Source organism: Daphnia carinata, chromosome 7 (assembly GCF_022539665.2).
Source record: "Daphnia carinata strain CSIRO-1 chromosome 7, CSIRO_AGI_Dcar_HiC_V3, whole genome shotgun sequence".
Lineage (NCBI taxonomy): Eukaryota > Metazoa > Arthropoda > Branchiopoda > Diplostraca > Daphniidae > Daphnia > Daphnia carinata.
The window spans coordinates 5329216-5355413 of record NC_081337.1 but is presented as its reverse complement, the minus strand read 5'-3'; the positions used below and the strand labels follow the sequence as shown (position 1 = coordinate 5355413).

Genomic DNA, 26198 nt, shown 5'->3' with positions numbered 1-26198 from the left:
TTTCTATTCAAGTCCGGCAGCTGTTTGACGTGACATAAGATTAATGAAGAGAATCACTGACCTAAATACAATTGAATTTGTTTTCTTTTTTAAACGCCTGATGGGGAACGATTACCTGTTCATTGATCGAACGAAAATTCCGACACTGGTTGTTGACAACGACCAACTTAATGGACAACAATGAAACAAGAAATCCAGTTCGATCCGGTGATGAGAAGGAGCAGGAATGTCGCCAACTACTTTCCATTTCCAATTGCAGGTGAGAAACACGTTTCTTTTTTACAAATTTTAAAACGCTATAAACTGCATCTGGAATAGGCAAATAACCTACGTGATGTATCACATCCAACTTCTTTTCTTGCGTATTTTTCACTTGATAGACTGACGTGTTTCGTTGTTAGATAATATATTGATTTGAAAAGATGTGCGGGTATAAATCGAAAGAGTCTGATGGGTATACGAAACAGTAGTGCACATAGTGCTGTCGATCAGATTACATATACAATTACAGATTACAAATACGTGGGGTTTATAATACGGTGTGTGCAGAAAAAGAGGAGATGGACTATATATACTTTTATTATATACTGTATATATATATATATATGTGTGTAATGGTTTGCGTTGTAAATAAAAGCCTGTCAAACGTAAGAAAAAAATGATAATAATAAAAGGTGATGCGTCTCATCAAATAAGAATTCAAATAGTGGCTTGTTGTAGAGAGAGCCAATGGACGGAAACATGGCGTATGCCATTAGCCATTTAACCCCAACATTTGTACATCAAAAATCTTTTTCCCTCGTTTTCATCGCGGCCGTTTCAACAATATCGGGTGGCGGAAAGACTGGCAAAAAATTAAAAAAACAAAATGGCACTTGCTTCGGAAAAAATGGCGGAGCAACGGGGAATTATTCGCGAATAACGAGTTTGCCCGCTGTTGATTGTGTGGTCGCCAACTCATCCAGCAGGTCGACAACCAGCGTCTGACTCTCATCAACTGCAGACCCGGCTAAAAGAGCGCCATCAGTTCCAGCTAATCCGAACGACGGGATGCGGTCAGCATTCTTGGCCAGCACCTGACTGATTTGCTCGTGACTGGCAAAGAGCACTCGGTCGATAACAAACACCGTCCCCAAATTGTAGATGAAAATGTCTGCTTCTTCAATGATGGCGTCATTGATTTTCGTTACATCTGTGTTACAATTTTTTAAAGAATATTGTCATAAAATCGAAACACATGGTCAACACATTTTCGCTACTTACTTCCTTCGCGGCTGATTTTGGCCGTTCGGTTGCCGGCCATGGTGAGGACGGCGCCGTCGACGAGGTCGCGGTCGTGGTACAACCGACGGCGGACAAAGTGATTGAGGAAGACTTCGCGACGGAATTCGTCGTCAATGACGAACGGATCGGCCGTGTCTTGCGGCCACAAATTGAAAAAAGCGGAATCGCGCGGAACGAAGAAAGTGTAGGTGATCATCCGCCAGTCGTCGTGACTGGGCAAATCGTCTCTCAGCTGAGGCTGCGTTCGATTGATGTAGTCCAGGGCTAAACTGAACGACGGATGGCTAGTACTTCCAGCAGGGATGGGCGCGTTTTGGCGAGTACTGAGTTCGCGGTAAGTGTGAGACAGGAATTGGGACGAGTACCAGGGCGAGCCGACGAGCGGCGCCGATTCGACGTCGCGATGTTTGGCGTTCAATTCACTGACGACCGTCGAATTGACAAAAAGGATATCGCCAACAAATTGGATGTTGCCCCGGGAAACGGGCGTGTCGCCGTCAAACACTTCAACATCGTTGACGGCCATTTTACCTATTTGGCGTTTAAAGTGAAGATATAAGACGTTAAATGATTAGGAATAGAACTTGACGATGTCTACCTGCTGGCGAGAAAGAGAAGGTGATCGTTTTGCCTCCCAGGGTCGTCATCGACTGGCCGTCTTTGACGTCCTTTTGCTTTATTCTTCCTCGAACGAAATGATTCATCATCGTCTCTTTAACAAACGATGCGACGTCGAATGGATTGAATCCCCAATCGATGGGGTACCACTGTGCGAACGAATCATCCATCGGGATGAACGCAGTGTACTCTTCTTCTACAATTCGAACAACCAATCAACAAGATTGAATTAAATAATAAAATGAAGGGCTAATGTACCATCGTTGAATAGACTGGAAATGTTGACTTGTTCCAGGTAGCGTAAGAAATCGGAAGTGCCACTGCGCAGGAAGTTGAGGACTTCCACCAGTTCCTCGTAGAACGGCCGACTGACATCGGTCAGGTTCAGTTTTTGACGGTCAATCAACACCGATCCTACTGGCTCACTCTTCACCGCAACTCCAAGATGTGCTCCACCGACGCTGTCATTTCAAAATTACAATCCAATGTTTCATATATCACATCACGTTGTATTCTCACCTGTCGTCGTCAAGGGCAGTTCCCAATTCGATCATGGGGAAATGATCGGTTCCATCGGACGCCGTCACCATGGGGATGGCGCTAAACAATTGCGATTCAGAGCCTTCAACATCACCGTGATACTCGTCCATAAACAGGTAATCCTCCAAAACGATGATGACTCCATTGGGCGGAACGCGCACCTCCTTGCCGACGATCCTGACTCCGTTCACGACCGCTGTTCCATCTGCTAACACGAACATCGCGTGAGGACGCAAATGGAGTCAATAATGATGCGTAATCATTTACCTTTTCGCGTTTTGAAATGGAGTTGTCTACCACCCAACGTGGTGACGGTTAGCGGTTTCTTATTGGTGTGGATGGTGGCGTCTTTGTACCAGGGTGGCGATGTGGAGGATAAATCGGAGGAAATGTTGACGGCTCGTCCCAGGACGATGTGGTTGAGCAGCAATTGGCGGACTCTGTCCTTATCGGCCGCGGTGGGCGACGGCCTCATGGGGGCGCTATTGCTGGGCGCCAGGATGGTGAACTCTTTGTCTGTAATTAATAGGAATTTGTTTAAGATAAGAAGAAACAAGACGTTGATCACAAATTGTTGTAAAAACTAAATGGAATAACGAATTATGCATTTTTGAGGACGACGATTGCGATTTCTCCTCTCTAAAAAGCCGTCCCAACATTGGCGAATGTCAATGCCACACTGGACTACAGCCATGTGCCCTTGCGGCCTCATTCGCTTTCGTTTTCCTTTCCCATCTCTTCTTTTTTCATTTCTGTCTCTCCCTTTCGTTCTTTCTGAGACATCATTAGTGTGCCATCTTTTTCTATCCCACTCTTCTATTCAATTTTCAAAGAAAAAAAAAAAAATTATCTACTGACGTGGTGCTATCCCACCCTCCCACCTCAATTTTTTTGTGGTTCACCTGAACCAACCCGCCAGTTCTAGTTGATCGCACAAATTGCTGCAAGTCTTTATCGCCCTAGGTGATCTAAAAAAAAAATAAAAGAAGGTCGGGGACTTACCTGACGTGAAGACGTCGTCGTCGAGGAAGACGAACCACAAGGAGAAGAATCCGTCGACGGAGAGCTGCTCGGTCAAATCGCCTGGAATGAAGGCCGTGTTGGGAAATTCGATGCCTCCGGCTGATTGGAATTTCTGTCGGCTGCTGATGGTCATGTCGTCAAGGATGACGTCGTCCAACAATTGGCTCGTCACTTCTCCTTCACCGGCAGTGACGTCTGCTTCCATTTTGGTCGTTACTTCGACCAGAGCTGAATCCGATGTTGACCACTCGACAGGTAGGGCGCGTACCTGACCGCCAATCAGCAACAGGTAGATAAACGCTGTCGACATCATGACGACCCTTTTTCGACGTGCGTATCGCGATAGCGCCAAAAAACCCACCAAGTCTTTTGTTTTCTTTTTAATTCAGAAATCTAAAAAAATGCAATTTCAAATCGACTTTCACTTGTCCGTTTTTTTTTTTTGTTTTTTTTTTCGGCTTCAATGAATTGCGTCCGGTTTGATAGCTCGTTATTGGCTACCGTTTCTCGTATTCAACGGATGTTGCTATTCGTTATTTTTTTTTGGTCGTTTTTTTTTTGGTCGATGAGATTCACTTTCCACCGCGTTTACGAGTCGCGTGCGTGCGCTGGCCGGCGAAAACGAGAGAACTGCCGAAAAGAACGTGCGAGAGAGAGAGAGAGTCGAGAAAAAAATAAATAATAATAATAAAAAAAAGGGCAAGATGGGAGGAAGAAAGAAAATGTAGAGAAAAAGAGAGAGGGATTTTGTTTTGGTTGGCGTGTGTGATGGAGAGTTAAAAAAAGAGAGAGAGAGAAAAAAGAGAGCCTGGGCAGTTTGACTGTGACTGCTTTGACCAGATGTGGCATAGACCAGCTTTTATACTCCTCTCCAACATGATCGGATAGTTGGGACCCATGGTCAGGTGCTGCTCCGTCACCTCCCAGCCGCCACCCACCTCCTTCTGCCATTCGCCAGACTCTCAGGTGAATTTAATCTCCAATAACAAACAACGACACGGGTCCCTGTCCCCTTCTCCTTTTTTTTTCCTTCCGAGTTGTTGTGTGATCTGCCTATAATGCCATAAGGTAATAAAGGTAGACGATTTATTTATTTATTTTTTTTGAAAATAAAACAAGGGCCAGGGACATCGTGGAACTAACCAAAGAGGTCACCCCTCATCTTAAAAAAAATATATTTTTTTTTTCTTTCTTTTTTTGTAAATCCATTTCTTTTTGTGGCTGACACGGGCTAGTGTAGCCCGGCAGCTGTAGACAGGTGCCCGAGTAAGAAAAACTAGAAATAACCCTGAAGGATAATTTATAATGCCCCCCCCCCCCCATCCATTTCCTCAAGGTAAAAATTGTAGTTAGTCATATTGGCGCGTACCAAAGATGAGGGTGAAAAGAAAAGATAACAAACCAATGAATAAATCTTTGCCAAAAAACAGTGATGGATGAATTGATTGAGCTGACAAATGGCGTGATCGATGACGCACTTGAATCAAATTGGTCACTTTTGTTGTTTTCATTTTTTTTTATTCGATATGAAATGCGGCGACATGAAACAGCAAATGTGTGAATCAAAATTCTGTTTTTTTTTTGTTTCGATAACTGGAGAATGATGCAGGTTCTCAGTTGTCGCGAATGAATATGGACAGCAGGTGAAATGATTTGATTGAATGGTTTTTCGTTGTAGGTGAGTTTTGTGCATTTTATGCGACGAACAGGAGAACCGGTTCCTGATTTTTTCTGTTCACTGCACAATAATGCATAATGACGGCTCTCTCCGTTTTCTTTACTTGACTCTTTGCTATAATTTTGGTCTCTCCGTCTTTCTCTTTTTTTTCGTTCCGATACAAATCTTGAAATGATTCATTTGAAAAGCCTATTAATGGGACCCACATTGATCCACTTCATCTCAGTCAAACTCGTTGTTCATTAAAGATGTGAGGGCGGCGAAAATAGGAATGCAACCAAAAATTGGGCTGGAGAAACAGAACTTTTCGGAATAGAATAGAATTTTAATTTTTTGAAACATATTCCCTCCATAATATCCTGCAACTATTGTGCGCCTTGAACGTTAGCGCACGACGACGATGCTCATCGTGAAAGAGAAACGAAAACCTTGTAATAGATTTTTTTTTTCAAAGTCGAACGTATCAAAAGACCCGATGTGCCCGGTCCGGAAAGGACACGCGGACGATGAATTTGAATCACGAGGAAACCGATGATGTAATATGTGATGGTACCTCCCGCTAGAAAAAAAAAAGACCCCCATGATGCGCAGCCAGCAGCAAGCAAATTTCAATGTGCCACAAAGTCCTAGAAGAAAACAACCATTTGTTGTGCCAAAAATGATGACAAAGAAAAACGTATTTGGTAGGACGAAATTATGAGCATTAAATAGAAAAGAAAGGAGGGGGGCTTCCCATCCACACGCAAAAAAATGTAGATCAATGAAACAACAAAAGGAACAAGATGACTAGTGAAAATGTTCGTCAAGGTAGAAGTCTGGAGAAATTGAAAATCGACCTCGACCCACGAAAAATTTTATTCATTTTTTGTTGTTGTCAGGTATGGATCCGATTGACGTCATCAACTTGGAAGGGAATTTCCAAGTTGATTGCGGTCGAATTGGTAGTATGCAATCATCTGACGATCAACCCGTTCGTTCAATTCAATAACATATAAAAATCGTCCGTGTGTTTTTCGTGTGTTACATTGCGATGGTCGAACGTGTTCCGAGGGACTTGTTTCTTTCCAATCTTCATTTGATTTCGTATTTTTTAAACACTGTCCGCGTCTCGTACAAAAAAGGACGAACGGACCGCTCGACCCAATCGCAGCGCACAAATCCGAAAAGGGAATTTTCTTTCAATTTCGTGAGATGGAAGTTTCACTTTCACTTTCTCCCGTCAAACTGACCGACGACTTGTTGAAGCCAAACAACTACGACGGCTGGTTCTTTTCTAAAAAATTTTTTGAAGTGTGCGTGTTTGAGTTGTGTTGACCCTCTACGGGACGCATCGACATGTCGCTCTTCTATTTCTAAATCTAGGATAAATTGCAGCACATGTATAGAGCAGCTGAGCAGACAAGACCGCGACATGACGCACAGACACCCAGACGACCGTCTAATCTGCAATCTCTTCTTTTTCGTCCACTATCGAAAGTCTAGTCAGGAGCGAGTCAGTTTTGCCCCCCTTGCTTGGCTTCCTCTTCCTTTCTAATGTTTTCTTTTGCCGTACATTCACATGACAAGTTGAGCGTCAAATCACCTTTCAGCTTACTATATACACAAATGAATAATAATATTTCAATAAGAAACCAAGGTCCCCCTGCTATCATGTCTAACGGCCGTTAAATATTGGGCTCTTACGAGTCCGTTTGACATATCAAGAGAACCGGTTTCCTTTATAATAACATGAGAGAGTTGAATTAGTTAATAACGGCCGTTGAGCTCCATCCTATGTAGCCAAAATTCGTTTCACGCTTTTGACTCGTGTTGTTTGATGTTCGCTTTATATCGCTTTGTTTTGTTTTTTTTACGTGAAAAGATTGGCCGTTTTATCACGACAAAATGTTCATCTGGTGTAAAGTGCGCACATTTCCCGCTATGCGTGCAGCATTGCGCGAATGATGTTATGTCAAGACAACATTCGTCATTTTCTATCGCTATCAGTTAGAAAAGATCCTTTTGTTCTTCATTTGGACATTTTTTTTTTGTTTACTGATGACGAAGGAGGAGGAAAAGTTGTTACACAGCTCCAGCTAGCGAACCGTGCGGTGTAGTAAAATGCGACATTAAAGGACAGTTGGTGATTAGGACCTATTATAGTTTTCTCTGTTGGACCGATGTTTTTGGGAGAGTGGCAAGGCATTACGTTTTTGAAAAGAGTGAGAGTGAATTTGCTTACAACAGCTTCTGTGAAAAACTATAAAAAAAAACAAAAAACAAGGAGAAGGGGAATTACTTTTTGTTTAGCTTTTCATTTGTTTGTTGCCGCACACCTGCCTTCGAAAAAAAGAATATACATGTGCCCCGTTCGGCAGCAGAAATCGCTAACGCTCTCTACTTTACACACATGTACTAGGTGCGTGCGGCGGGACCTGCAGCAAGCAGTAGGAATATATACTATTGTCACCGTGAATGTGTGTCAAGGAGACAACGGCCGTGCCGCCCAACCCAACTAACCTATCTACTATCTATTATAACTCTGCCAATCGAGAAAAAGAAGTTGAATTCGAATAATAACGAAATTTAATGTTCAGTTTTTTTAACATTCTTTTTACTGGTTTCTTTATTATCGGCCTCCCAGCCTTTATCCTATTATGATTTCACCTTTAATGAATGCGCCATTATGTTCAACTTATACTAAACGTTATCAATCACATTTACTTGTTTTAATGAAAGTCTTTGTACGCAAATAAATGGCAACACCTTCCATCAAGGAAGTGGTGCACAATTCAATTACCACCTTACATATTGGGAATCGAACGTTGAAACCTTCAGAATTTGCAACTCGTTTGGCCTTCTATTATTACTGTCTCTCTAGAAAGAATTCTGCAAAGTGATTGTGCTTGTTCATTCTTTTTGGCCAATCTTTCGCCGACATTGACACGAACAACAATAACAACGCAATCTGAGATAAATAGGGTGGATTGAAAACTCGATGAGCGTCCTTGTGTCGTTCCAGGAACAGGGCGCGTGTGGTACGTCTGTCGTTTCCTGCAGCAACGTGACCGAGTTATACAAGCCTCAAAGAAAATCGATCAACGACTTTCAATGAAAGTGGTCACGTGACAATCAATGGAACAATACCCGGATACGGGTACATTGTTTCTCATAACAAATTCCCCTCCAGTTGATTCAATTGTTTCATCACGGATGTGTAGTGCTGAGCATTACCTCGTTATGTTCAATCATGCGTTCGGTTTTGTTATTGCTCGCTGTACTTGGAAATAAATAAGAGTTGCACCGGCCATTCAATAATGCATGGCGGAATGGCTGTAAATAAATCAAATGATTCCCAGAAAGACGGAACTGTATATGTAGTCGACGATGGTCTTGCAGCTGGACATATCCATATACACACAGCACTATAAGTGATTGAAGGCCCAAACAATAATACATCGACAGGGGATCTAACACAATAGGCACATCCTGCTTGCACGTAGTGCCAACAGGAATCGATATAATGTCAATAACCAATGGATACGCCGATGAACCAGGATCTTCTTCTTTTCCTTATCCAGCAAAACACATATCCGTAGTGCGTAATGAAATAAATTGTTCTCAACTTTCATGGCGATGAAGGACATAGGCTATATAAGCACCAGTTGCGAATAGGATGGGGAAAAAAACAAGAACCATTCCAGGACAGGCGAATAGAGTGCGTGCGATATCTCCATTACGGCCATTAGTCGCTGCTGGATGTCTATATGCCAACGAAAAGCCGAGTGCGACGATGGCCGCGGCGGTATATATTCAATTTGTGTTAACATATGGCGTGACCGTTTGCGAGAAGTGGGAATCAGCGGGGGGAAAAGAACGCGGACGTATGACGTCGCCGCAACTATTTCCTTTTTTTTCCCGACCTCACGAAGGTCCCGGCTTTTTGTTGTTTCCATCGACGGGACGTGATGCGTCTATCCAGAAGGGATCCCATCCGAAGCGTCCCATCAGCGGAAAATCAACGATAAAAAGAAAAAAAAAGGAATAAATTTTTTCGAGATGTGTATGCGTAATAGACTTGCCGGAGTCATCTTCAAGAAATGCCGTGTGGAATGCGGCGTTGGATGCCACAAGCCAACAACGAAAAAATCGGACATGGGCCAACGGAAGATCTATCGACATCATCGACAGCGTGTACGTCGCCAGGCGTCATCCATTCTCAAAACAACAACACCTCGTTTGTGCCAGCTGGAGGTTTTGTATCAATGTTGTCGGATGAGTGATTGGCTTTTTGAATAATGCCAGGGTAAGACGCATCGAAGCCATCCATCCATCCGCAAGACAAGAGGCCATTATTCCGTTTAATATCCAATTAGATACTTTGACAGCGACGACTGGCTGGCGCCTCCTCTTGTATTGTCTCATCATTTTTGTTTGACGGATGTAGGTCATCGGCTGTTTCGTCAATCAAGATGGGCTCTCATTCCGATTGCACTGGGCGTTTGATTTAGGTAAACACGTTGCATCCATTACGTTTCCAAGCACAAAGATGATTTCGAAAATCGATGTGCATTCCATATGCTGCGCTCTAACTACAAGGAACGGCTTGCAACCTCTATACGATTAAAAATTCTATAAAAAGGGGTAATGAAGACAAATTGTCGTGCCACCACGTTAGCAGGGTTGATTAATTAATCACGGAGTTGCTAATTTCCCATCGGAGGTTGGACATACTGTATACATAGGGCAACTAATAAGGTAGAATTCTGATGCACAGTCACAGATTTAGGCCATAATCAATGTTTTGGTTAAGATGAACATCCCATCCTCCCAGAGATTCGACTGAAAGAAATAATCGACTAATGGAGGGGCGGTGGAATTTTGAGACTAGTCTGAGCAAGTGCGTGAGTGATGGCTTGGGAAACGGTGAGAGACCACCATCGTAATAACTAGTGATATATATCTACCTACGATCCATGCTGGATAGACTGCATATGTAGTTAGATGAATATACAAAACAAAGCAAAACCAATGAAAACATCAGCTGTGGGGAAAAAAGACGAACAAATCGTTCCGTCTTTGATTGTGACAGCAAGGCAATGCCAAAAAAGCTGAACAACAAGACCAATCCTCCTCCTTTTGCTTGTCTTTTTGTTCGTATGTTCTATCAAAACATTGTTTTCTTTCTTTTTTCTGACAGTCATCGATTGTTGTGGCTGTCCGAATAAAACGGTGCATGGGCCATCAACTGCATCAAAAAGAAACAAAAAACATGAATAAGCCATGGCCGGTCGTCCCATCACGAGCTTTGGCGCATCTTCCATCCCAGTCGGGACTTTGAGGCGTCGCGGCGCCAGTCGGCCATCACCTTTCAGCTATACGACCAGTGAAGCAACTGCATAGGCAACATCGCGCCAATTGAACAACATCAAATGGCGACCAAGAATGAAAAATGGTTCTATTTTTTTTTAATGGTGAATGGAAATTTAAATGAAGAGAAATAGTTGAAATAAAAAAGGATTAAGTAATTTAATTAATGAAATGTAAAGGAATTTTGAGAAATAAAAACGATTTGGCAACCGACCACGAGAAAAGCTTGCCTAACCTCCTATACTTATGAATCATCAACCCCTTTCTCATTTTCTATGGTCAGAGCACTACAAGTTTTGTCACGTCATGTGTTCTAAAATAAATTTTAGAATCCCAAAGAAGTGAACTGAACTATTTCGACATGAATCGTAAAACGTGAATAGATTGCAAAAACATGTGTGCCATTAGAAACATGTGGCCTTTACCCTTCGTTTCTTTTCGGGGCTTTTTTTTTTGGCTACTGTGTTCGACTATTGATGGTGGACATTCCAGCACACCCTGCATAGATGGAATTGCTGCTTAAACAGGTGAGCTTTTTATTTTTTACCGGTAATCAACCTTGACTGTGTAATAGGCTAAACATTTTTGAAAAAATCGTCTTTAAAAAGGGGGAAAGAAAATCCATTAAGTTTTAAGGCTAAAAGGCTATTTACACTTGACAAAGGTCTCGACAAAACGAAAGAAATGCTCCATTATTAGTGTAGAGTGCCGTGTTATTGGAAGTGTTTAGAGGGGCGTCACGGCGTCGCGTCTGAATATTGTTTTCCCCAATACAGATAAGATTGAAATTGAAAAATAAAAAAAGCGGCAAGAGAGTCTCTTCTCAATTTTATTGAGAAATTCTTGCTTCTCTTTTATCTATAAAAGCAAAAAAGAGTCAAACGTGTGTGCATGTGTGTAGAATTAAAACAAAAGAACAAACCATCCTCCTCTCGTATCATATCAAAGAAACGCCAAAGTGTAGTACCGTGTGTCTATATCTATTTATTCTTCTGGCAAGAAACAACAACAGGAAGAAACAACTGCATTCCTGGACGTTGAGGCGCCGCATGCCAATCACGAAAAAGTATAGCGGCTATCTGGCGGGTAGCGCCCGCTTGCTGCGTGAAAACAGTCAGAAGCAAAACGTTGAACCCTCTTTCTCTAACGGCCTCGACCAAGAATTATTCAATTTATGGAGGTCATCCGTTTTTTTGTTTCTTGGCCAAATGTTTTGAAATCTAAAAGATCTGTTGTGGCAAACGGAGAACCTCTTAAAATTAGGGCAGTCGTTACAGTCAGCTATATAATCACTCAAGGCATTGGCACTGATGTGAAAGGCCGCACGTGTTTATTCTGAACGGTGGAAGACCAACAATCAAACTTTAGATGGTATTTGCATCATCATCGATCAGACATCGTCTAAGTTGAGACAAGAGAGGCGCCATAGCAATTGGATCAACACATCTTTATTCCTAATTAAACCTCAGCCACATTTCAAATGCCCGTCATCGTCTTAACTGATTGATTTGCAGGCCAGTCGACGCCAAACGGGAAGACCTGGCATTCGAGAATGGCTGATCCATCCAACTACTAGTCGCCGTAGGCCTAAAAATTTAAACTCGTTTACATATATTGCGATTGATGTGCCATCAGTGTGAATCTGAAATAAGAGATTGTGCGTACGATTATTTGTATAGAGCAGTGCCGCCCGTGGGCAATCAACGATTTTGGATCGATCGTGAAGAATTGCGTCAACTCTCTCTACACGGAAAATTGTAATAAGAGTCCACTCTCTCTACTTTGTTTAGAAACGAGCTATAAATATGGAAACAACTACTAAATGGTCTCTATTTTCACTACTCTCTATATATACGCGGAGAAAGAAAAACGATGCTAGCACTATAAATCCCATTAGATTCCATCAGCAACTCTCACCGTCATCTTTTTATCAATTGACTAAAAACTCTTTTAGCTAAACTAAAAACACCCAATAGAGAGAGAAAATATCATTTGCTATTCTCAGTAAAAATGAAGGAGCTGGATTTAGAAAAAAAAAAGGGGGATGGGGGTTTACAAAAAATGGACGAAAAATATGATTGAATTAGTTTCACTTTCTGAGGAATCATGAACGGATTTTCAAATGGTTTTACTTGAGCACGTGATTGGCTATTGTTGTACTAAACTACTTTTATATTGCACTAGTGTTCATTTATGGCTGAGATGCACCGTTGCATTGCGGCGAGGAAGAGGCAGGAATCGAATGGATGGGAGCCGTCATCGGTGGAAGGAAATGAGCCCTGAGCTGATCGCTCAACCGACTAACTTCTCCGTCTTCTTTTTCCAAAGATCGCACCAATTGTAAAAATTGCGCGGCACCTGCCGAAAGGAAGAAGCAAATGTCAACTTGAAGTCATCAATAACTACACAAAAAATGAGCGAGCCATTGCGTCAGATTGCCATCAGTAAGTCGGGCCAAAAAAAAAACTCGTTCGTTTGAATTCTAATCTACATAATATGTCGGCATCATTGTCGGAGGAAGAAAAGGGATTCTGCGAAAGGTAAAAGATGTGAGGGACAAACATTTCTGAGATGCATGTGATCTGCTATACATCCACTAAGCAACAATAAAGGACTGATGATGCTGAGGAATGAGAGCATCACTGAGGAAAATTTGCATCTGTATTCCAAAACTGGGAGGGCCACGGTAGTAACCTTCAACTTTTCACAGTCTTTGAAAATATGTTTGCCTACATGTACCAATCTAATCTCTATACAATCCATTTTGCATTTTGTGTCCCTGACCTGGGAAATTTTTCATTCCCAGTATTAATGATAAATTGGCATCTAACTGACAAACATGTATTAAACTTGTAGCTTTTTTTCTTACCTTCGCCATCTCCAGGAAAGCCAAAACGTTGAATGACCTAAAGGAAAAACAGATTGGTTATTGCAGCAATTTCAAAATGTTTCAGCAAAAATTGGAGAAGAAAGAAGCAAACCTCAAGTTGAATCTGGGTGACTATGGGGAAAACCTCCCTCATGACTTTGACCATGTCAGTCCCAGCAACTTCTCTAGCCCGAGCCAACTTCTCAGCATTTCCTGGTTGGCTCAAGGCTGTCAAAATGTCATTGCAGGCCTCTGTTTCCAAGTTCATTGGGTTTGAAAGGTAATCTTGTATGTTTTTTTTTCCTCATCTTTTTTAAATTAAAACGGTCTAACCTCTTGCCTTTTCAGCGTCGAACCGCAGAACACAGTCGTTCATGTCCTTGATTTTTTGCTTTTCTTTATATAATTTTCAGACGTCAACAAAACTTTATAAACAAATGAATTACGTGACAGTAGGAAAAGAGAAAGATGCCGGTTCCAGTTAATTACTTATCGACGACTGTTTTGGAACACACCACCAATCCTCTCGGCGTCTCGGTAACTGTCAAAACAAACCAGTTTCTCATTATTTTCCCTTTTGAAACGTAGTCTGCTCTGAACTGCTTTTAGTCCAGAATTCATGTAAGTATTGAATATTTGTTAAATGTTTCCAAAAAAAAAACTTTAGCAGTTAGTATTTTTAAGATGATAAGTGTAATTTTTAAATTTATATAAATTTAAGCTGAAATATGGCTAAATGGCTTTATATTTAAAGGTCAGAAACACTCCTCTCGTCTCATAGCGCTAGCTCAACTAGTTTTGCACTGTTTCCTTTTTTAATGTTTGTTTAAGTATTCAAGATATTTACCTTTTGTTATGTAAACTTTGTTTTAAAAAAAGAATAAGAGGAGCCGCTAGATGGTAGGCTAGCCTGTTTCAATTGACTATTAAAAGTCGAGTGGATTAAAAGTTTTTTTTTCTTCCACATCAAGGCTTGGCAGATCCCATCTTGTCGCCATGGTTCCATGCAATAGTGATTTTCTGCGTTCAAACATCAGCCACATTTGAATGTTTCTATAAATAGCCACAACATCCATAGGTGTTAGAAGACGCATGCAGTGACGTCAGTGGAACGAGAAGCCGCTGGAAACAAAAGAAAGATTCAAAGGGCAATTGGTGAATATGTAAAAATTGGACATACATTTTTTTTTTGCCCACGGCAATTTGGCACTAGAGTCCCATTTCTTATCCACGTTCAGTCCGAGGTAGTCGAGTGATATCGGTATTCTTTTTACTGAATTTGGTAATTATTAAATCACATAGAAGCGTATGGGCAATTTAAAGATTTTCAGTTCTTTCTAAGCCTCCTTGACCTATTAGCAGTAGGTATTCATTTCCTGCTTTTTTGTTTCATGGCATTTCCAAGGAAGAATCGATACTTTAATCAAAGAATTCAAAAACTCGGATGGGTTGGTTTCCGACCAATTGGTTACATGTCTCCCCGTAAGTACCTACACCAAGTTGAAACAAAATCTTTTTCCTGACTTTGCGTCAATATAATTCTCATTATAAAGCGACTCTAATTTTTCTTTTTGACAAAGTCTAGGGAATGACAAGTTCTCGAGAGAACGCTTTGATACACAATTGTACTTGGGACTGACGACTTGCTACGACAACACACGAAGGAAAATTGGAAGAAAAATCTCGTCGTGTCTTTGATAACGAAGGAAAAATCGTTGGTGTGACAAGGTGAACGACTCTCATCAACAACGAAGACACGACATTTTGTGGGTACGATTGTACACTTGAACGGTAGTATATTTTGACTAATGAGCAAATTTTCGTTCAACAGTCCAACATCGAACGATAAAATAACGAGCGTGCAATTTTATACACGTATCGTTCGTTAACGGGTGGTTGGGTGCAGTGCCTGGGGTTGTCGTACTTGTGTCACCTTACAAAGAGAAACACGCCATATTGCCCACGCAAATAGTCAGACGGATGTTGTGCTTCAACAAAGAAAAGGTGAGTATCTCAGTTGAGAAATGGATTGCCTTTTGTCACACAAATTGGTGCAGAAAATTTGCTTCATCTCCATTAGGGATAAAAGCTTAGTAAATAGAAGTGGGCCCCGTTGATTGTACTTTGAGTCCGATATCCATTAACGGGGAGATGGGACGCCACTACTGACGCATTAGATTTAAGAGAAAGGTAAGTGCTGAGCCGAAAGATCACAAAGAGAGCAAAAATAGAAGTAATGGCCGCGCCCAATAAGTTAAAAGCGAGTTCCCGACATGTTATTCGCTCCTGTCCGTTAATGGCGTCAACGGCAACAGTAAATATTGTCTAGTACAATAATCGACATTGATGCAATTTCCGATACACAGTGATTGAGCAAACATGACTCCACCTTGAAAAAAGAAATCCTTCAAGAAAATGAACCCGTTTGATATGATCAATGTATTTTTGAGAGTTCAACAGAAAACAGAGACGTAACGCACAAAGAGACTTTAAAAATTGACAGATGGCAGCCAACACGTGTATAATTTCAATGGCTGTCACAGAGAGATATGTGGTGTGATTCGCGTGTGTGTATCAACATATCTCGTCAAGAACATCTCTTAAAGAACGTGAAGATCTTCGCACGAGCGTGATTTGTTCCTGTGGTAATATTCTGCACACGTCCAAACGGCTTTGCCCAACATGCGGCGGACGCGAAGACTGGCCGAACGTCGATTCGTCGTTGTTGCCGTCATCGTTATCCGTCCAGTGTTGTTGGTGGCTATTCCAGGAATGGCAGAGGTGCTGATGCAACAGGATCCTTCGCCTTCGGCTGAAATACCTGAAGATCCCGACGTTTGGTAATTAACACGATGCTGCTGTTGTTGTTGGCGTCGTCTTCCACTTCTTTTGCGAAAAAGACTTTTCGATGAAGGTGTGGAGGAATTTGGAGAAATCAGTTGCTGCTGATGCATCTGTTCCGTTTTTTGTATCTTTAATCGGATCTGCTTCAGAATGCCGACGAGCAGCTCATCGACGTTGTGCTGCATCCCGCTAGAAGTTTCGATGTACTTGCAATCGAACGACGTCGCCAATGATTTACCCGCTGCATGAAGTAGGTAAGGAGAAATCAAACAATGGCCTTTTGTTGTGCATTAAAATGAAAGTTTTCTAAGGTGGCTGTTGATGGCACTAATGGCACACGCAAGTTTACAATTTCAAAACAAAAGTGCGTGGCTGGGCCTGTATAGGACACCACTTTGACGCCTCAGTCGCATTTGGTTATAATATTATGCATCCGGAGCTGTTGCTGACGTGAGTCTATTGTTTCGAACATTTTTTTTACGTTGGTGGAACAAGCAAAAAAAGTGGGAAAACTGTTTAGTTCTTCATGATCTGCAAAAACATCGGTTGAGTTTCAGACAAACTTTTCCTTTTTATAACAACGAAGTGCCAACGACGCAACACCATGGATATCCGGAATGGAGGTACGTGCGGAAATGTTACATTCTTTTTTTTTTTTTTAGAAAATGCGGGCGATGTTAAGTTTGAATTATTTCATATCTCTTTGGCTGGCCTACGTTAGAGAGTGTTATTGATTGCACAAATTCTCGTAATGTACTTGACTCAATGTTCCGTTTCTCTTGACGACGATAGAATGTTAAACCGTTCCGATGAACAGCCAAGGAACAGTACAAATAATTGGATATCGCACATTAGCATTTCATTGTTATTCTACATTCTCTCCTAAGACACTATCTGAGCCCGTATTATTTTTTTTCCCCCTTGGTCCAGGGCCGGAAGGGCAACGCCTGCTGACGTGACTATCTTTTTCAGCTCCCCCCCCCCCCTTTTTTTTCATGGTGGACACGTGCTGCATTATTGTTTGCATTTTCCGTATTCTAGACCATGTATCCCTCCGATGCTATTTGTGATGTGCTGATAATTATTACATTCCCCATATCGATTTCCTTTCTATCCCTTCTCGATTTTCCTTCGGCCATCTTCTTTTTTTACCAAGGGCAAGATGATGGAACGGCCTTCTTTTTTCGTATTTCCGTCATCGACCGTATTTTTCTTGATATTGTTCCCATAGCGTCCTGTGTCTATTAAATTGGATATAGCTCGCTATTGCATTTCTATCAACCTTTTGTTTCTAGTCAATGTGACTGTTCGTTTATTAAAAAATACGGAAGCAGACAAAATGCCATTGTCTGCTTAATGAGAATATCTTTTACATTTCGGCAAACAAAAGGTTGACAAAATGCATCGTAGGAAGAAAAAGGGATGACTTTTTTTTCGTAACGTTCTCCTCAACATCGAGAAAACGAGAATCGTTTTAGTTACTACATCCTAGTTTTGTGCAACCCACCGATGGCTTTACCTCGTTGTTCATTTTCTCCTTCAGATATTCTTTTGTTTTGCGATGGATTGGTTGGCTTTCGATTGTAAGTAGTACACATTCATTCTTCTAACGTCTATGCCACTGGTTTCTATTCCGTTCGACTCTTTGTTACCCTCATTGTTTTCAAAAAAACCGTCCGCATCATCTTCTATACAGAAGCGATTTGTATTATTACTAAAGGTTCGATACATTTTGCTTACTTGTCCGCCTCTTTTGCCATCCCTCCTCCGCCAATTTTCCCCCAATTCAAGAGCCAAAACGGATGATGGATGCTAATGTTGCACCACTTTACTGCCGACAACAAAAGAACGTGTTGATGTAGTATCCAAACGATTCGCGCGAAATGCTTCCATTGACATTTATTATAGTCTTACGTACGTACTTAAGGGCTCTCGTAATCCAACCGATGTGTCTGTTGAATGCTTGGACGTTGTGTACACAACATTCACCCGCAGATTCGATTACGGCGTAACAGCTGTTTGGGAGCCAAGCGGTCGTTTCTATTATTGGCCCGTTTCCTACATCAATATTGATCTTTGGCTGATTATATACGGCGAGATACCTCGTACGATCGGTTGGGCACAAGAGTTTTTTTTTCCGGATATTTTTGTTCGGCATCGGTGCACCTTTGCGTCAACTTTCACCGACGCACCCAATTATTAATAAGGGGTCCTTTATAATACGTCTACGCTCGGCATTTGGTAAATCAATTCTCAGGAAGGCATACGTCGTAATAATAATGCAAAGTTTTGTGCAGAAAAGTTTCCGTTAGTATTCTTGTATATATTAGAGTCCTCGCAGAGCCGATATTCATATGTTAGCGAAGCGACGCGGCACTTCGTAGATGCAATCGTCGTAAGAGCGCACATTTCCTTACACCCGTCGGTTGACTGTCTAACCCGAAGATCGATAGATATATGTAGGGGAGTGCAGTCCGTACGATATACAGACTATAGAAGCGGAAAAAAAAGGAAGAGAACAGCTGTCACCGACTCTTGCCCGCGCACGCGATTATGGGTTTCTTTTGATTTTTACTCTCTTATAGATTTCAAATGCGACAATAAGAAATCGATTTTTCCCACTCTGCTTCCTAAGTTTGGCCACCACTACATGGAGGGTTGGATCTAAGCTTTTCCTATCTACATAGTGCTTTGCTGTGAATCTGTAAATGGTTTACGGATGCAGTTTTACAAATACCTTGCCCTATGGGAAAAATCGAGACTTTTAAAAGAAAGCCATTTTGTTATGCGTCTTTTTAAATGGCTGGCGTATGCCCTAGTTTTTAAGTAAATATTTTAAGTCAAGATATTACCTTGAGGAGAAATGATACGAGAACGGACGAGGTCGATCTTGTTAGCCACTAAAATGACAATCGGAGGTGGCAACATTTGCAATGGTGCCACTCGAACCGGCGATGTCTGGTCAACTGGAGCATCCGTAGTGGAGAGCGTCGTCGCACTTGCTGTTTGATGGCGTTGCCGGCCATAAAACGAGTTCGTTATGGACAATGTACTGCTGTTGCTATTTCGATTGTTTGTTAACGAATGTCGCCATAAAAAGTGCAGCACTTCTTCCACTTCTCGCAGACTCTCGGCATCCACAACACTGTGCATTTATTCCGGTAATTAGATGTACATAATAACGATAGGTATATTGAATTATTTATCGATAACCTCACCTGTATACGATGACGAAAGCGTGTGGATTGTAGGTGGATACGCTGTTCTCCACCTACATCCAACGGTTTTGATTAATTATTGAGGTATCAATAGCAGTTTCTTAGCTGAACGTATACCGGCATAGAATATACTAATATGGTCGTATTAAAGCAGTGTTAGATGTTGTGTTAGACTATTTTGCAGCGTACCACGACAAACCATTAGAGTACTCGTTTTTTATTCGCTTTCTACACTACATAAAAAGGCATCATTTATATGGCCACTCTACTCGATTGATCTTTTTAATGGGTTGCGAGTAACAGAAGTTACCCACACGTAAAAGGGTCCTGTTTGGAATAGATGTAATGATACATGATGGCCAAATGTATACATGTCTGTGCTCGTGATATGTTGTGTTGAATCGGCTAGTATTCCTCTTTGACTTTTGGTATCTTTTTTCCATATGACATCCACCTTAGACCGGCTTATGTGTTATGTACGTGATGAGGACTTGATCTTTTCTCCCTTGATCTTTAATTTTCTTGTTCGGCTTAGTTATACGACAGCATCAAACAAACCACTTTAGCGCAAACCCACATTTTTTTGTTTTCTTTTGATCTTTTTCTGTATCGTGCAGTCCGTGTGTAGACTCGTTGCAATAATGACGAATGGAATTCGAGAGGGTAATCATCCCGTAGATCAGTCTAGCAAGCAGTTCTGCAGTAACAAAGCTTTAGGCTATCATATTGCACCTAAAGAAAGAATACTATCTTTCATGGTACATTTCTCCACTTTTTTAAGAGAATAACATAACTTTTTCGAACGTGCTCTAAAACTTTGATTCGTTCCTTTTCTTTTCACTCTCTTGCAATCCTTTTTCTTTATACAGTTTAATGCCTGTAGGCTACGTTTGTTATCAACTTCCAAAACTAATGAATTTTATCGGCACAAATAGCAAAAGGAAATCTATTTTAATAAACGTATCTTAGTCTTCGTGTAAAACTATGAGATGTTATTAAAATTAAAAAAAAACAAAAAAACTTTGGTTTCTACGGATTATAGAAGCCTGTCGAAAAAGAAAACATGGCGGTGCACATTTCTGACGAGTTTTAACTAGGGCCTTTTTCGTTAAAGTATAGCTATTGCCTCTAAAGCCTATGTTGTATACAACAATATTAGATCATTGACTTACATATTACTAGGCTGAAAGAGAATGAAGACAAACGTACGTGCTAGAACTTACCGATATTTCCCCATGTGGATGATCGATAAAGACCAATTGAGATTCTTCTCCGTCGAGCAAAACTGAAACGGAACGATCGCAGGTATCTTCATCTATGGCCCCGTAAAAGAATACGATTTTATCTCATTTTTTTCTGCCACATAGTTTCGTATTATTTATGCTGTCTTACCTAAAGAAGCTTCATAAGTGTTGAGATATTCAGATGTCATGAATTGGGCCGTCAGGGCTGTTTTGCCAACTCCAGAGGCTCCCAACATCAAAACTCGGAAAGGTTCTCCTAATGAAGGTCCGCCAGATGGCGGTGATGGACCCGCAAACATTGCAGGTTGTTGATCAGCACCGGCCACCATTAGCAAAGATAAAGAAGCACGTCTGGATGACTGCTGTTGCTGAACCTGATCCATTAACCCATAATGCTGGTACGGTGAGTAGTATTGTCCTTGTTGTTGTTGCGGATGATAGTGGTATTGCTGCTGCTGCTGTTGGATAGGCGGTGGAGACCCGGCCACATTTTCGGTACTGTTATTTCAAACACAACATTGACATTATTGATAGAGATACAATGAATATCTTGTTTTGTAGACGACGAAAGGACTTCACGCCAGCAGACTTTGGCAGGCCATTAACAAATAACAAGATGCATGTGGCTGTCAAGAATAGGTGAGGTTTTATTTCATTTACCAAAACACCCACTGTATTGCATGAGAAAGGTGAAGTGCTCTTCCTTGTACTTTCTGTTGGCATACGAGAATGTAATTATAGTCCTATACAACAGTTGTAGGCTGATCATGGTGGTGAATTACACCAAAGGGAAGATCAAAACACTTTCGTAACACCTGGAACTTTAGTGTCAAGTGCATATTGCAAGCTACATGTTTTGTTGACATGCCTTGCATTAAAAATGGCCATTTTGTAAAAAGATATAGCAGTAATTGCCTTTATTTTTCTTTCTAACAAGTCAGGCAGCTTTTGCCTAGAGCTTTCATGTGTTAGTAATCCCCTCGTTGAAGCTGCCTTGATAACCAATCAAATCCTTCCTATGCTGCCATTATTGTCAAGTTTTTATCAAATCAATACCAATGGATAAAGAGATTAAACATACAGGCATGAACACTCATGGTGCACATAGTAAAGTAAAGAATTTTTCCTGCACATCATCTTGAGTAAAACACTCTTTTCTATAAATTTAGAAACCAATAGGACTATAAAGCCCTCTATAAATCATTGCCTGTGAATAATATAATAGGATTACCTTATATTGTCTTTACTAAATCCACGTATGATGTCAGCACACTTTGTTTTGATGACGCATCGTATCAGCAGATGTATACAACAACGCCCTGCTGTTTGCCCATAAACCTAGTATATACACACAATATTTTGCGTTCCCGACGGGCTGCTGCTCTATGTCTTATTTATTATTTATTGTCCGTGAGATCTGAGGAATTCTCCTCGCGAGGCACGTAATCCTTTGAGCCTGCATATAAAACTCGCGACACATTTAAAATTTTCGTTGTCTTTTTTTTCTTTTTTATATAACAGATCCTGCTTACGCGGGTTATAAGAAGAGTCTATAACTGCATAGTGAATCACGAACATGTCAAAGAACTTAGAATAAGCCGTGCATAGACTAATGTAGTTTGATTTCTTATGTTGGACACCTGCGTTATATTTTATATCTAAAATAACGATTTTAGATAGGAAAGTTTTTACAAGGATCGATAACGATCAGTCTGAGGACTTCCTTTATAGATGTGTTATTATTTTCTCGGTTACCGTCACGCGATAGCAACGACTCTTCTGAAGTGTCCCTCGTGTTTTTCCAGTAGCGCTGTATATACATATAGACATATAAGCTAAATACATTATTGTTATTCAGCTTTCTAGCGATACTGAAAAGGTATACAGTTGCCGTCAGTTACGAATGTATAATAAGACATACACCTAACCATGGCTATACTTTTCACATGCCCACATTTTGTTGGTGGTACGTAGTGTATTTGTAGCTCTCCTAGCGACACCGTTCAATATATCCTGTTCACGTGGACTCCTCTTTGTTGCACGTCTACTCGATTCGAGTTTTCGGAGCAGTAGCAACAATGAATTTAATATGTTTTTCTTTCTGACTTGCTTTAGGTTCTGGCGTTGCCCCTTGATTTTCTTTCACCTGGTAGCTGGTTTAATAGAGCTCACGCTACTCATACAGCAACACCATAATTGTCGCTGCTGCTACCAGCAACCATTATGTGGGGTAGGCGGCAGCAGAAAACTCAAACGTACGTATAAATTCTCATTGTTCATATGTCGCATACGTACAAGTTAGTCACACGAAAAAGTATTAAGAACTGCTGATGCGTGTCACACGCATGTCTCGTTCTGCGGCAGACTTTGTGACATTACAGCCAGGTATAAACAGAAACTCAAACAAGCGTGCAAGCAGCATCTAATATCAAGGAAATAAGAATTTCTCTTTCCAACTTCTATAAACGTAGATCGTGATGAAATATTTATTTTTGATTTATTTGAACAATGAATAAGGTTACGATTGTGCGCAAAACGATCAGTTGGTATGCACGAGTGTTGGTTTAGTTTTCCGACAATTGACGTCACCAGTTGGCCATTAGTATGTTTACGTATAATTTCAAACATGACCGACAGCTAGACTATAAGATAGGTCAGTGATTAAAACAATTTGTATACCACCAAAAAAATATGTAGCGACACACACGCGAACTGCCAGCACATGTGTCCTTGTTTTCTGTATAAAGAGTATGTGTGTAAGCCTATTAGGGTCGACGCAACCAACCGTTCCGAAGCTTTTCTTTTTAGCGATCGCGAAATAACGACTGTACTGCACGTTGCCTCCGTTTGGATACATAGCCCATAACAACAAGGGAAGCCCATAAAAACCTGTAGTGCACAGCACACATGCAATAGACTATATGAAACGGCGCATCGGGCGTATATATTTAGACTCTCTGGCGCGTCTGGTTAAAACTGTTTACTAAACATATACAACCAGGAGGATATACGTGATTGTGGATTTTTTCCTAGCGCAAATTTAGACTTACGCTACAACATTTTAGTCTTTACTGGTTTGTTTTCTTTTACGTCATCGTTTTATCGGTCCGCGAAAAAAGTGCCTAGCCATTGAGAGCAACTCGAACGATATCGCTGTGCAATAACCGTAATTCTATATATGCTACATGAAATCGCCCATTTGGAAAGTATAACCTTTGGTATGGCTATTGCGCAGTGTATGGACGTAAAACTGTAAGAGTTCGCTGGGAACGCACATTTTTTATAGCCTTTAGATAATAAAGGAACAACTTCATTTGTGTCTGCCCTTAGGTGTACAACACACATGCCAGATAAAACATTCGAGGAAAATTGGAAAGATTAATGGTATTAACCTGATGCTGGACGTGCTGGAATGTTGACTGACGGCGCTGCTGTTCTGCTGTTTGGGATGTGCACGCAGCGAGCGACGGAAGGAATCACCCCGATTGACCACTTTATTGCTTTTGCCATGGACGATGAAATGTCTCAACAGGTAATAATCAGCCTCGTCTTCCTCTCGTTTATCGTAATATTGTTGTTGCTGCTGAGCCGCCACTTCGTCTGTGTTCATCCCGGCGGTTACCCCACCATCTGCCAATGCAATGGCACGATTAGTGCCGGGCAGACTAGTCCCGCGAGGACGGATCTTCCCTGTAGACTGCTGCTGAATACTGCTGCCAGTGTTGTAGTCGAATATGAATTTTTGTTGTTGTTGATTGATTGGACTGGTGTTATTGTTCCTATTAGGTGCCGTGAATTTACTGCTGGAAGGAACGACGCGGACCGACTGAGAACGAACGTGTTGAGACGACTGTTGATGACGCACCAATAACTGCGATGACTCTACACAATTGCTAGATCGATGAGTTTGCTGATGATGATGGCGTTGACTGTGCGATTGGTTCCTCATACTTGCTGCCGCAGCTCCGACGACAAGCGCTGGAGTTTGCACTAATTCTAAACGATCCATTTGCTGCTCGATTGATGTGAAGGCATTGTTCTTCTTCACCATCGACTTCTTGCCAATGTCGACAGGAGCACCTGGCACGTTCAACCAATTACCAACGTTATTATTGATTAGTGCCGGGCGTGCTATCGCTATCGTCGATTGATTCCGTTGCTCCTCGTCGATGCGGTAGCGTCGACTTGCCGATCGGCTGACGCCAGCACGTCCATCGGCCGCTAGCAGCACGTCCGTGTCGATCGCGTTCGATGACGACGACACCGATCTTAATGACAATGGAACAATGCCTGCCGATGAATGTCGTCGACTCAAACGATTGCCGCTGGCCAACACATCATCATCCCCTTCTTCATCGCCCTCTTCATCGGAATAACAGTAAGTGTTTTCAGACGGTTGATTGGCCGAGGCAGCCGAGTAAACACGAGCTCCACAAGCAGAGTTATTTTCACCGTAATGCTTTATACTACCACTAATTATCATGTCGTGTTGTTGGGTTGACTCGCCATCAAAGTGTTGATCATCGGCTATTAGCCGACTGCTGTCGGCCAACGACGATGATGTCGGCATTGGTCGCGTGACACTGTCGGCAAGAGGAGTCGCTAACAGGTCTTGTTGACGTTTGCCCGTGTTTGTTGTTAAGATTGTAACTTCCGCCATGATTGGCACGGAGGAATTGTTGTCCGTCATTGAATAGGTCTTCTCTCGCGCAGAAAGACACGCCACTGATTTTGTGATCGCTATACAATTCAATTTCTAAGATACATTCTTAAAGTTCGTCAATGCGAAATTACGAATTCAATTCGTAGGGAAATAAATAAAGCAGAAGCGAATACACTTAACAAACGATGAAAAAAGAGAACGATAGCGGGGGGGAAGTTGCTAGGCGGACACTTGGTCCGCAACAGAACGTAGTCACTTCTGCGCGCGTACCCTTATATACAACAGTCAGCCGGAGAAAATGCAATTTTCCAGTTGTCGTCGAAGCAGACGCGCATGACCGATTCGAATAAAGTTTTGAGTCGACGATCCCGGTAGTCCCTCTTAACCCCAAACTCTCTTGATTACTACATTCTTCCCCGGTGTACATGTGAGATAGAGTACCACATATGCACATTCTTAATGTCCCTGTCATTTCACCTGCTCGGCCAACGTACGTTGACGTATGCCATTAAATAGTCTGCGTTGCAGTGTTTGCGCCATCTTCACGCTTAGTTGCTCATGTTTCGTTATATCTCGTAAACGTTAGCGTAGAATGCAGTACACAGTTTACTCTGACCGTTGTTTTAAAATGTTGTTTTGCTTAGTTGTTAGTCAAATAAAAAATTACGCAATGTATTATTTTCTGTTTTAAAATGTAAAAAAAAATGCGAAAGATTTGTATTGATTTTCTACATTTCATACCTGTGACATTCTACCCGCAAACTCCGATTTTTAAAACCCGTACAGCCTTAATTTTTTTAAATGGCGTTGGGGCTTCCGGGGCAACCCCTCATTTTTGCCCTGAACTACCCTGATTGACGAAGGGTTG

At 41.5% G+C, this 26198-nt stretch overlaps 3 protein-coding genes and 2 long non-coding RNA genes across 6 annotated transcripts; 2 read left to right on the top strand and 3 right to left on the bottom strand.

Annotated features, from left to right (window-relative positions):
• Positions 1-438: 438 nt before the first annotated feature.
• Positions 439-4285, bottom strand: LOC130699314 (uncharacterized). The gene is made up of 7 exons (XM_057521651.2): positions 3445-4285; positions 2710-2958; positions 2422-2647; positions 2161-2363; positions 1883-2098; positions 1264-1815; positions 439-1192 (listed from the first exon to the last, which is right to left on the bottom strand). The coding sequence occupies exons 1-7, from the start codon at positions 3776-3778 to the stop codon at positions 909-911; spliced, it is 2064 nt and encodes a 687-aa protein (XP_057377634.1). The 5' UTR covers positions 3779-4285; the 3' UTR covers positions 439-908.
• Positions 4286-12465: 8180 nt separating this feature from the next.
• On the bottom strand, positions 12466-13895 carry LOC130699324 (protein C10-like). The gene is made up of 4 exons (XM_057521662.2): positions 13695-13895; positions 13474-13613; positions 13362-13398; positions 12466-12850 (listed from the first exon to the last, which is right to left on the bottom strand). Exons 1-4 carry the CDS (start codon positions 13735-13737, stop codon positions 12684-12686), a joined length of 387 nt encoding a protein of 128 aa, XP_057377645.1. The 5' UTR covers positions 13738-13895; the 3' UTR covers positions 12466-12683.
• A 9-nt stretch (positions 13896-13904) lies between these two features.
• Positions 13905-15933, top strand: LOC130699330 (uncharacterized). 2 transcript variants are annotated; one of them, XR_009421382.1, is made up of 4 exons: positions 13905-13982; positions 14333-14843; positions 14942-15127; positions 15193-15933. It is a non-coding gene; the product is annotated as an uncharacterized LOC130699330 (long non-coding RNA). The 2 variants fall into 2 exon arrangements; XR_009421381.1 differs by having other exon boundaries at positions 14942-15131.
• On the bottom strand, positions 15845-25527 carry LOC130699312 (uncharacterized). Its single transcript, XM_057521648.2, has 6 exons — positions 24060-25527; positions 20816-21165; positions 20647-20738; positions 19424-19476; positions 19058-19350; positions 15845-16446 (listed from the first exon to the last, which is right to left on the bottom strand). Exons 1-6 carry the CDS (start codon positions 25355-25357, stop codon positions 15962-15964), a joined length of 2571 nt encoding a protein of 856 aa, XP_057377631.1. The 5' UTR covers positions 25358-25527; the 3' UTR covers positions 15845-15961.
• LOC130699329 (uncharacterized) lies at positions 22802-24618 on the top strand. Its single transcript, XR_009003415.2, has 3 exons — positions 22802-22922; positions 23998-24199; positions 24478-24618. It is a non-coding gene; the product is annotated as an uncharacterized LOC130699329 (long non-coding RNA).
• Positions 25528-26198: the final 671 nt, after the last annotated feature.